The sequence below is a fragment of the Salvelinus alpinus genome, chromosome 8 (assembly GCF_045679555.1).
Source record: "Salvelinus alpinus chromosome 8, SLU_Salpinus.1, whole genome shotgun sequence".
Lineage (NCBI taxonomy): Eukaryota > Metazoa > Chordata > Actinopteri > Salmoniformes > Salmonidae > Salvelinus > Salvelinus alpinus.
In genome coordinates, this window is record NC_092093.1 from 48,640,571 (window position 1) to 48,653,001 (window position 12,431).

The 12,431-nt window shown below is 44.8% G+C and overlaps 1 protein-coding gene across 2 annotated transcripts in view; it reads left to right on the forward strand.

Annotated features, from left to right (window-relative positions):
• LOC139583238 (procollagen-lysine,2-oxoglutarate 5-dioxygenase 2-like) overlaps positions 1-12,431 on the forward strand; it is a 129,058-nt gene that overhangs the window by 75,923 nt on the left and 40,704 nt on the right. For both annotated transcript variants that reach the window (XM_071414089.1, XM_071414090.1), the window contains exon 8: positions 4,131-4,232. In XM_071414089.1, coding sequence (XP_071270190.1) covers positions 4,131-4,232 — 102 coding nt within the window. The remainder of the gene's footprint in view (positions 1-4,130; positions 4,233-12,431) is intronic.

Here is a 12,431-nt window from a genome sequence, read left to right on the forward strand (position 1 = left end):
GTGCATGCCAGCCTGGGCAGACGTGTCATCATACAGAACCTTATAAATGTACCAGCAGCCGTGACGAACGGAGAGGTGCGGCGGGTAGCCTAGTGGTTAGAGTGTTGGACTAGTAACCAGCAGGTAGCCTAGTGGTTAGAGTGTTGGACTAGTAACCAGCAGCGTAGCCTAGTGGTTAGAGTGTTGGACTAGTAACCAGCAGGTAGCCTAGTGGTTAGAGTGTTGGACTAGTAACCAGCAGGTAGCCTAGTGGTTAGAGCGTTGGACTAGTAACCAGCAGGTAGCCTAGTGGTTAGAGCGTTGGACTAGTAACCAGCAGGTAGCCTAGTGGTTAGAGTGTTGGACTAGTAACCAGCAGGTAGCCTAGTGGTTAGAGTGTTGGACTAGTAACCAGCAGCGTAGCCTAGTGTTTAGAGTGTTGGACTAGTAACCAGCAGCGTAGCCTAGTGGTTAGAGTGTTGGACTAGTAACCAGCAGGTAGCCTAGTGGTTAGAGTGTTGGACTAGTAACCAGCAGGTAGCCTAGTGGTTAGAGCGTTGTACTAGTAACCAGCAGGTAGCCTAGTGGTTAGAGCGTTGGACTTGTAACTGAAAGGTTGCAAGATCGAAAGGTTGCAAGATCGAATCACTGAGCTGACAAGGTAAAAATCTGTCGTTCTGCCCCTGAAAAAGGCAGTTAACCCACTGTTCATAGGCCGTCAATGTAAATAAGAACTTTTTCTTAACTGACTTGCCTAGTTAAATAAAGGTCAAATAAAATAAAAAAGTAGCTTTTGAGAACAGTGAGTTATTAAGGTCAGGTTAAGGCCTGGTTAATGGACTATCTTAACAACCTGTCAAAAAGTTAACGGCAGGATTAACACAACAGTTTATCTGGGTTCAATAAAGTCTAGTTTAGTTGCATCTGAAAGACATCTGTTGTGTGGTTGTTGTCGTCAGGCGAGTTAGAGCGGAGAATCCATGGCTTACAATGATTAGAAACACACGCTCGTACACACACACACACACACACACACACACACACACACACACACACACACACACACACACACACACACACACACACACACACACACACACACACACACACACACACACACACTTCACCTCCAACAGTTCTATTATGTACCATCTCCCAGATAATCTGTTGTTTAGCCAAGACATGGATCCCAACACTAGTGCTGTCGTCAAAATGCTCCCACGTGTGTGTGTGTTTTGCTATGGGGATATCTATGATTGTATGATGATGAATTGCACTCTGGGGTTCAAACTGCTGTCAGATAGACACTAGTGAGTAGGCAGAATAATACACTCCCTTTAGGAAGGGTATATTTAAGGCTATATTCCTCCTCTTCCCTCTCCTCCTCTTCCCTCTCCTCCTCTTCTCCTCTCCTTCTCTTCCCTCTCCTTTCCCCCTCTCCTCCTCCTCTTCTCCTCTCCTTCTCTTCCCTCTCCTTCTATTCCCTCTCCTTTCCCCCTCTCCTCCTCTTCTCCTCTCCTTCTCTTCCCCCTCCTTCTCTTCCCTCCTTCTCTTATCCTCTCCTTCTCTTCCCTCCTTCTCTTATCCTCTCCTTCTCTTTCCTCCTTCTCTTCTCCTCTCCAACCAATGTCATTGTAAATACAACCCATAATTATGTTTATTTATTTTCCCTTACGTTAGCTCCTATAGAACATGTTGAATACACTGAAGCTAAACCTGCTTAGCTGCTAGTTATCTATCTATACAATATGACCTGCCTAGCTACTAGTGATCTATCTATACAGTATGACCTGCCTAGCTGCTAGTGATCTTTCTATACAATATGACCTGCCTAGCTGCTAGTGATCTATCTATACAGTAAGTCCTGCCTAGCTGCTAGTGATCTATCTATACAATATGACCTGCCTAGCTGCTAGTGATCTATCTATACAATATGACCTGCCTAGCTGCTAGTTATCTATCTATACAGTATGACCTGCCTAGCTGCTAGTGATCTATCTATACAGTATGACCTACCTAGCTGCTAGTTATCTATCTATACAGTATGACCTACCTAGCTGCTAGTGATCTATCTATACAGTATGACCTGCCTAGCTGCTCATGATCCATCTATACAGTATGACCTGCCTAGCTGCTAGTTATCTATCTATACAGTATGACCTGCCTAGCTGCTAGATATATATCTATACAGTATGACCTGCCTAGCTGCTAGTTATCTATCTATACAGTATGACCTGCCTAGCTGCTAGTGATCTATCTATACAGTATGACCTGCCTAGCTGCTAGTTATCTATCTATACAGTATGACCTGCCTAGCTGCTAGTGATCTATCTATACAATATGACCTGCCTAGCTGCTAGTTATCTATCTATACAATATGACCTGCCTAGCTGCTAGTGATCCATCTATACAATATGACCTGCCTAGCTGCTAGTGATCTATCTATACAATATGACCTGCCTAGCTGCTCGTGATTGACTTCAGAAGGGAGAATAATTACTCCTCTCCTGTGACCTGTCTGTGACCTCTCAGTCCAGACGGACATTCCTGCAGACCTACGGTGCTCTGCTCAGAAGTAGTGTACTGTGTAGGGAATAGAGTGGCAGTTTGGATGCGACCTATTGAACTTACTACCACAGTAAATCACTAGTAAACACAGACTACCACCAAACACCCATGTGGAATATACTGTTCTCTTAATACTATATGAAACTTTGTTGCAAAGGACAAATCAACATAGCATGAGAGGATAAGAGAAGGAGGGAAGAGAAGGAGAGGATAAGAGAAGGAGGGAAGAGAAGGAGAAGATAAGAGAAGGAGAAGAGAAGGAGAGGATAAGAGAAGGAGGGAAGAGAAGGAGAGGATAAGAGAAGGAGGGAAGAGAAGGAGAGGATAACATGACAATGGGGGATAAGAGAAGGAGGGAAGAGAAGGAGAGGATAGCATGACAATGGGGGATAAGAGAAGGAGGGAAGAGAAGGAGAGGATAAGAGAAGGAGGGAAGAGAAGGAGAGGATAAGAGAAGGAGGGAAGAGAAGGAGAGGATAAGAGAAGGAGAGGATAAGAGAAGGAGGGAAGAGAAGGAGAGGATAAGAGAAGGAGAGGATAAGAGAAGGAGGGGATAAGAGAAGGAGGGAAGAGAAGGAGCGGGAGGAGAAGGAGAGGATAAGAGAAGGAGAGGATAAGAGAAGGAGGGAAGAGAAGGAGCGGGAGGAGAAGGAGAGGGTAAGAGAAGGAGAGGATAAGAGAAGGAGCGGGAGGAGAAGGAGAGGGTAAGAGAAGGAGAGGGTAAGAGAAGGAGAGGGTAAGAGAAGGAGAGGATAAGAGAAGGAGGGAAGAGAAGGAGTGGATAAGAGAAGGAGGGAAGAGAAGGAGAGGATAAGAGAAGGAGGGAAGAGAAGGAGAGGATAAGAGAAGGAGCGGGAGGAGAAGGAGAGGGTAAGAGAAGGAGAGGGTAAGAGAAGGAGAGGGTAAGAGAAGGAGATGGTAAGAGAAGGAGGGAAGAGAAGGAGTGGATAAGAGAAGGAGTGAAGAGAAGGAGAGGATAAGAGAAGGAGGGAAGAGAAGGAGAGGATAAGAGAAGGAGGGAAGAGAAGGAGAGGTTAAGAGAAGGAGCGGGAGGAGAAGGAGCGGGAGGAGAAGGAGAGGATAAGAGAAGGAGAGGATAAGAGAAGGAGAGGATAAGAGAAGGAGGGAAGAGAAGGAGAGGATAAGAGAAGGAGAGGATAACAGAAGGAGGGAAGAGAAGGAGAGGGAAGAGAAGGAGAGGGAGGAGAAGGAGGGAAGAGAAGGAGTGGGAGGAGAAGGAGGGAAGAGAAGGAGAGGATAAGAGAAGGAGGGAAGAGAAGGAGAGGATAAGAGAAGGAGATGATAAGAGAAGGAGCGGGAGGAGAAGGAGGGAAGAGAATGAGGGAAGAGAAGGAGAGGATAGCATGACAATTGGGAATAAGAGAAGGAGGGCAGAGAAGGAGCGGGAGGGAAGAGAAGGAGGGAAGAGAAGGAGAGGATAGCATGACAATGGGGGATAAGAGAAGGAGGGAAGAGAAGGAGAGGATAAGAGAAGGAGCGGGAAGAGAAGGAGGGAAGAGAAGGAGAGGATAGCATGACAATGGCGTTTGTTGATTCATGATCTATTTGTTCTTTACTTCCAGATGTATTTGAACTATCTAGGGAACTACATCCCCAACTCCTGGAACTATGAGAGAGGCTGCGGCGTCTGTGACCACAACATGGTGGATTTGTCTCAGCTTAAAGTGAGTGAACCACACAAATCCAAATCTCCTCATCTTCTCCTCACCTCCTCCCACTCCTCCTCTTCCTCCTCCTCCTCTTCTTCTTCCTTCTCCTCTTCTTCCTTCTCCTCCTTTTCCCTCTCCTCCATTCCTCCTTCCTTCTCCTCCTCTCCTCCTTTCCTCTCCTCCTCCTCCTCTTCCCTCTCCTCCTCCTCCTCCTCTTCCTCATCCTTCCTTCTCCTCCTCTCCTCCTTTCCTCCTCCTCTTCCTCCTTTCCTTCTCCTCTTCCTCTTCCTCCTTTCCTTCTCCTCCTCCTCCTCTTCCCTCTCCTCCTCCTCCTTCCTTCTCCTCCTTTCCTCCTCCTCTTCCTCCTCCTACCTTCTCCTCCTTTCCTCCTCCTCTTCCTCCTCCTACCTTCTCCTCCTTCTCCTCCTTTCCTCCTCCTCTTCCTCCTCCTACCTTCTCCTCCTTCTCCTCCTCTTCTCCTCCTCCTCTCCTTCTCTTCCCTCTCCTACAAATATCATTGTAAATACAACCCATATTTATGTTTATTTATTTTCCCTTTTGTACTTTAACTATTTGCACTCTGTATATGGACATAATATGACATTTGAATTTTCTTTATTCTTTAGGAACTTCTGTGAGTGTAATGTTTACTGTCAATTTTGGTTTATTTTAATTTATTATCTATTTCACTTGCTTTGGCAATGTTAACATATGTTTCCCATGCCATTAAAGCCCGAGAGAGAGAGAGAGAGAGAGAGAGAGAGAGATGTAAATGTATTGATTAAGCCCTTGTATTTATAAAGCAATGCAGATGTAGAAGCACGGTGGCTAGGAAAAACTCCTAGGAAGAAACCTAGGAAGAAACCTACAGAGGAACCAGGCTCTGAGGGGTGGCCAGTCCTCTTCTGGCTGTGCTGGTGGAGATTATAAGAGTACATGGCCATTAAGGCCATGAACGTTTGAACATTCTTCAAGATGTTCAAACGTTCATAGATGACCAGCAGGGTCAAATAATATTCCCTGAGGTTGTAGAGGGAGCAACAGGTCAGCATTTCAGAAGTAATTGCCAGTTGGCTTTTCATAGCCGAGCATTCAGAGGTCGAGACAGCAGGTGCGGTAGAGAGAGAGAGGGAGGGTCGAAAACAGCAGGTCCGGGCCAAGGTAGCACATTTAGTGAACAGGTCAGGGTTCCATAGCCGCAGGCAGAACAGTTGAAACTGGAGCAGCAGCACGACCAGGTGGTCTTTGGACAGCCAGGACAGGAAAGAAAGAGAGAGAGAGATCCTCAGCTCCGTCATCTAACGTTTTCTACTGCTTCTGTCCCTCTCCTCCCCACCTACCTGTGCTCGAACCAGGGACCCTTTGCACACATTGCCAACAGTCACCCTCGAAGTATCGTTACCCATCGCTCCACAAAATCCGTGACCCTTGCAGAGCAAGGGGAACAACTACTTCAAAGTCTCAGAGCGAGTGACGTCACCGATTGAAACGCTATTAGCGCGCACCACCGCTAACTAGCTAGCCATTTCACACTGGTTACACTTGAGCTCCTGTTCCTCTTATATAATATTATCTCAACAGTATTGTGGAGCTCCTGCACCTAAATATAAACAGTACCAGCACCCAAAAATGAGTAGCGGAACCTATTTCAGTCCAAGTCCAGCACTGATAAGAAGTTATCAGGTAGGCCTATTTTATGATGTTTCCACTGGATCAGAGCATAACATGTTTCCCTTTTCACGCTGAGTGGTTATCGAAAAGGGAGAGAGCTGGAAAGATTTCTCAAATACATTGAGGAACTTATGGTACATTTTCAATGGATTTTAAAAACAGACTTTGTTTGCTTGCTTGCTGTTTGAGGTGAATAAAACATTGCTTTGAGAAGCTCCACAGGTCATTAGTGGTGGTCCGTTAAAAGCCAATCAGAAATACCATCAAATCCCCAAATGGGCACATTTGCGTGCAGTGAGAAATGTTCCGGGTGGGTAACCAGGGTAACTTAGCCTGGTGGATACAACTCCTGCTGAGCAGGACCATTAAATATAGGGCTGGTTGGACAGTGACACCCCTTTAAGTGAAGCTCAGTGAAAACCCAAACACCATGTCCTGCACCACAGCAGCTCTCTGTTTCCTCTGTCTAGAGTGGCTCTGAGACACTATTTTAATAAGGGTCTGCAGGGACACAGAGCACACCAACGGTCATTGTTGGGCTTCGAGGGTTACACACAGACACACAGAGATACACACAGACAGCGATATATACACAGAGATACACACAGACAGACAGACAGACAGAGATACACACAGAGATACACACAGAGATACACACAGACACACAGAGATACACACAGACACACAGAGATACACACAGACAGACAGAGATACACACAGACAGACAGAGATACACACAGACACACAGAAATACACACAGACAGACAGAGATACACACAGACACACAGACATACACACACACACACACACACACACACACTGATACAGACAGACAGAGATACAGACAGACGGAGATACAGACAGACGGAGATACAGACAGATGGAGATACAGACAGACAGACAGACAGAGATACACACAGACAGACAGACAGAGATACACATAGACAGAAACACACAGACACACAGACAGAGACACAGACAGAGACACACACACAGACAGAGACACACACACAGACAGAGACACACACACAGACAGAGACACACACACAGACAGAGACACACACACAGACAGAGACACACACACAGACAGAGAGACACACAGACAGAGATACACACACACAGACAGAGATACCCACACACAGACAGAGATACACACAGACAGAGAGACACACAGACAGAGAGACACACAGACAGAGATACACACAGACAGAGATACACACACACAGAGAAAAATACACACGTAGAGAGAGACACACAGATTTTTTTTTAATGTACTCTACTTGAGTGGGTGATCTTCCTGTCTGTTTTTCCACCCCTCTGGCTTGTGCGGTGGAGGAGATCTTGGTACTGTCGGGGACAACCCTGGTCTTTATAGTCTTATCAGTCACAGGAGTAACTGTCTCTATAGACATATCAGTGACAGGAGTAACTGTCTCTATAGACATATCAGTGACAGGAGTAACTGTCTCTACAGACATATCACTGACAGGAGTAACTGTCTCTATAGACATATCAGTGACAGGAGTAACTGTCTCCATAGACATATCAGTGACAGGAGTAACTCTCTCTATAGACATATCAGTGACAGGAGTAACTGTCTCTATAGACATATCAGTGACAGGAGTAACTGTCTCCATAGACATATCAGTGACAGGAGTAACTGTCTCTATAGACATATCAGTGACAGGAGTAACTGTCTCCATAGACATATCAGTGGCATGAGTAACTGTCTCTATAGACATATCAGTGACAGGAGTACCTGTCTCTATAGACATATCAGTGGCATGAGTAACTGTCTCTATATACATATCAGTGACAGGAGTACCTGTCTCTATAGACATATCAGTGACAGGAGTAACTGTCTCTATAGACATATCAGTGACAGGAGTACCTGTCTCTATAGACATATCGCTGACAGGAGTAACTGTCTCTATAGACATATCAGTGACAGGAGTAAGAACTGTCTCTATAGACATATCAGTGACAGGAGTAACTGTCTCTATAGACATATCACCGACAGGAGTAACTGTCTCTATAGACATATCAGTGACAGGAGTAAGAACTGTCTCTATAGACATATCAGTGACAGGAGTAACTGTCTCTATAGACATATCAGTGACAGGAGTAACTGTCTCTATAGACATATCACTGACAGGAGTAACTGTCTCTATAGACATATCAGTGACATGAGTAACTGTCTCTATAGACATATCACTGACAGGAGTAACGGTCTCTATAGACATATCAGTGACAGGAGTAACTGTCTCCATAGACATATCAGTGGCATGAGTAACTGTCTCTATAGACATATCAGTGACAGGAGTACCTGTCTCTATAGACATATCAGTGGCAGGAGTAACTGTCTCCATAGACATATCAGTGGCATGAGTAACTGTCTCTATAGACATATCACTGACAGGAGTACCTGTCTCTATAGACATATCACTGACAGGAGTAACTGTCTCTATAGACATATCAGTGACAGGAGTAAGAACTGTCTCTATAGACATATCAGTGACAGGAGTAACTGTCTCTATAGACATATCAGTGACAGGAGTAACTGTCTCTATAGACATATCAGTGACAGGAGTAACTGTCTCTATATACATATCACTGACAGGAGTAACTGTCTCTATAGACATATCAGTGACAGGAGTAACTGTCTCTATAGACATATCAGTGACAGGAGTAACTGTCTCTATAGACATATCACTGACAGGAGTAACTGTCTCTATAGACATATCAGTGGCATGAGTAACTGTCTCTATAGACATATCAGTGACAGGAGTAACTGTCTCTATAGACATATCACTGACAGGAGTAACTGTCTCTATAGACATATCAGTGGCAGGAGTAAGATCTGTCTCTAACAGTAACTGTCTACTTCGTTGTGTGTCTGTCTGTCTCTCCTCCCCTCTTTCGTTCCATTTTTCACTTCGTTCAGGGATATAAACATAGACATGGGGAATGTTTAGAAGCTTGGATGGTTAACAGAATACATCATCAAGCACATGGTGATCTGAACACCCCGCTACACTGCTGTCTCCAGAGAGTCTCTATTCCTCTCACTTTACCGTGTGAGGTCTATGAAGGGATGTATTCACTCTGTTTCACTGTGTCTGGCGCTAACTCACACAAACCAACCCAGCTGTATAAAAGACCTCTTTGGGAGAATCTCTAGAAGACGTCTTCAACGAACCATCCGCTACCTTACTACCATTGAATATGATGAATGGTCAAATCCTCAGAAATCCTGCCTCTCATCTGCTTGATAATGGGCAGGGTATTGGAAGCTGAGGGTAAGCGGTGAATATTTCACACTGCTGTGCTATTCAGAGGCATATTTACTGGACCGTACTGAAGGTTGGATGGTTCAGAGAAAGACTTCCTGGACTCTGGGACCTGTATGGAGGTCAGAGGGTTCCAATTTCCCAACAGTTTCAACAGAGCGGTTCAAGAACATTGTCCCCGCTGTGTCCTGTGAGTGAGTGATAGAGAGGGAGAGAGAGAGAGAAGCCCTGGCTGTGTGTGAGGGATAGGGGGTGAGCTCAGGTCACTGTGTGCCCTGTCCCAGGCCGTCCTCCTTGCTATGTATACTGTGGTTTTGGGACAGGGCCTAGGTCCTAGCAGCAGAAAGACACGTTGTTGTTGCTGACACTCTAACATTTGAAGGCTTGTCTCTGTAGGCGGAGCTCTTGTCCTGCTTTCTCCGAGACTCTGCAGCATCCTTCCCTCTCTTTCTTTACCTTTTCTTTTCTTCATTTCTTTCTGTCCGTAACAATTTAAGGCGCCCTCTGGCTTGGTCACTGGGTGTCACTTCCATCCTTGGAAGTTCTAGAACTCATTAGTCATCACGGAACTCGCAAATTAGATATTTTTTCATGCCTGTCCGGCTGGCCCAAGCCTGGTCTTTAGCCTGGTCGAGAGGAGGGAGGCCCTGTAGAAGCTGTGTGGACTGGAGAATCAGAGAGTCATGGGACACAACTCTCTCCTCTGTCTACTGTCTCTTCTGGGAGGGACAAGCTCTCAACCTCTTCAGAGAGGGACAAGCATACTTACTTGCAAGCCCTTAACCAACAGTGCAGTTCAAGAAGAGTTAAGAAAATATTTACCAAATAAACTAAAGTAAAAAATTATAAAAAGTAACAATAACGAGGCTATATACAGGGGGTACTTGTACTGAGTCAGTGTGTGAGGGTACAGGTTAGTTGAGGTAATTTGTACATATAGGTAGGGGTAAAGTGACTATGCATAGATAATTAATAGTGAGTAGCAGCAGTGTACAAAACAAATGGAGGGGGTCAATGTAAATTGTCCGGTGGCCATTTGATTAATTCTACACCAGTCTAATGGCTTGGGGGTAGAAGCTGTTAAAGAACCTTTTGGTCCTAGACTTGGCGCTCCGGTACCGCTTGCCGTGTGGTAGCAGAGAGAACCATCTATAACTTGGGTGACTGGAGTCTCTGATAATTTTATGGGCTTTCCTCTGACACCGTCTAGTATATAAGTCCTGGATGGCAGGAAGCCTGGCCCCAGTGATGTACTGGGCTGTACTCACTACCCTCTGTAGCGCCTTACGGTCAGATGCCGAGCAGTTACCACACCAGGCAGTGATGCAACCGGTCAGGATGCTCTCGGTGGTGCAGCTGTAGAACTTTTAGAGGATCTGGGGACCCATGCCAAATCTTTTCAGTGTCTTCAGGGAGGGTCCCACACAAACATGATTTCATTGAGTCTGAACAGACATAACTGCCCTTCTCTGTTGTTGTTGTCAATTCTAGTTTGATTGTACGTGTTGCAGGTGTTGTTGACATCATTTTCTGTTTATGATTAATGAAGTAAAGTGTTAGTAAAAGTGAGAAATGATGTTAGTGAATAAAATACCTAATTGGATGAATTATTGAACACAGCGGGAACACTTTATATGGATATGCTCTACAACAGTGGTCACCAACCTTTTCTGAGTCGAGATCACTTCCGGGTCAAAAAGCAAGCTGAGATCTACTGCTCAGATGTTGATTTTACATTTAACCTCAGACAAAGAGTTCCGTAGGAATGAAGTTTGGGCAGTTGGCCTAGTACATTATCAGAGCATATTGGCTATATGATTGGCCTGACAATATTGTTAATCAGACCATTTATATATTTCAAAACTCCAGCTTTGATAACAAAATAGATCAGTTGGTTTAGCACTTGTGAGGCACTGTGGAGCTCTTTGATGAATTTAAATAATTAGCTGTTTTATTTTACTGGGCTGATTGTACCGGCATCTGATGGTCAACGAGGTCAGATCACCACGTCAGTGGTCTTCTGGTCGAAAAGTCTTTCTGGTCGAAAAGTCGATTTTTCCCAACCGCCTCTCACGGTCCGCCTCTCACCGCCTCTCACTGCTCTCTCCTTCCTTTCCTCCGGTGAGACTGACCAGAGAGAGGGGACACGGTCTTCCACCCGATGGTCGAAACTCGAGTCGCACCGCATCTGCCTCACGCACAAAATCATGTTGTTCCAATGACCAGAGAAAGGGAAATATTCCTTAATATTAAAATCGACACGACGAGCCGCTAATAATAATAAAACGCAGGGCTGTCGATACTTGGCTACTGATTCATTGCAGCTGCAGCCCGAGCGGAGGTACGGAGAAGCTCGTTTTGTTATAGTGTTGAATAAAAACATTTGACGGTGCTGAATAGAAACTTCAACATTAACTCATAAAAACAGCAGCTCTTTGCTGTATTCGTTGACAGTCTCTCGGTGGTCATGGTTTTAAAAGTAATTTAATATTACGTAGGCTAATAGCCTATTAAACTTGGCTGTGGCCCGGGTCATGGAAGCTCTGTAGCCACGGTGATTTGAGCTATCCGATTCTGTAGCGCAGTAGGTGCACTCGATTTAGTCAGATTTGCCGGTCCGCCGTGTAGGTGGAGTTTGACTCATGGGAACACTTTGCTTACCCGGTGTGCAGGACTTTTGAATCAAGTGCACCTTCCGGCACCAGCTCAACAAGATTTTTTTTAAAGGAGCGCAAGCCTTTATCGTTCATTGGCTTTTCTACAGAAATATTTGGTGATCGACTAGGAATTATTTATTTAAAAAAACAATTTTTTACTTTTATTTAACCAGGTAGACCAGTTGAGAACAACTTCTCATTTACAACTGCGACCTGGCCAAGATAAAGCAAAGCAGTGTGACAAAAACAACAACAGAGTAACACAGAGTTACACATAAACAAACGTACCGTCAATAACACAATAGAAAAATCTATGTATAGTGTGTGCAAATGTAGAAGAGTAGGGAGGTAGGAAATAAATAGGCCATAGAGGCGAAATAATTACAATTTAGCAAAGTAACACTGGAGTGATAGATGTGCAGAAGATGATGTGCAAGTAGAAATACTGGTGTGCAAAAGAGCCAAAAAAGTTGTAAAAAAATAATATGGGGATGAGGTAGGTAGTTGGATGGGCTATTTACAGATGGGCTGTGTACAGCTGCAGCGATCTGTGAGCTGCTCAGATATCTGATGTTTAAAGCTAGTGAGGGAGATAT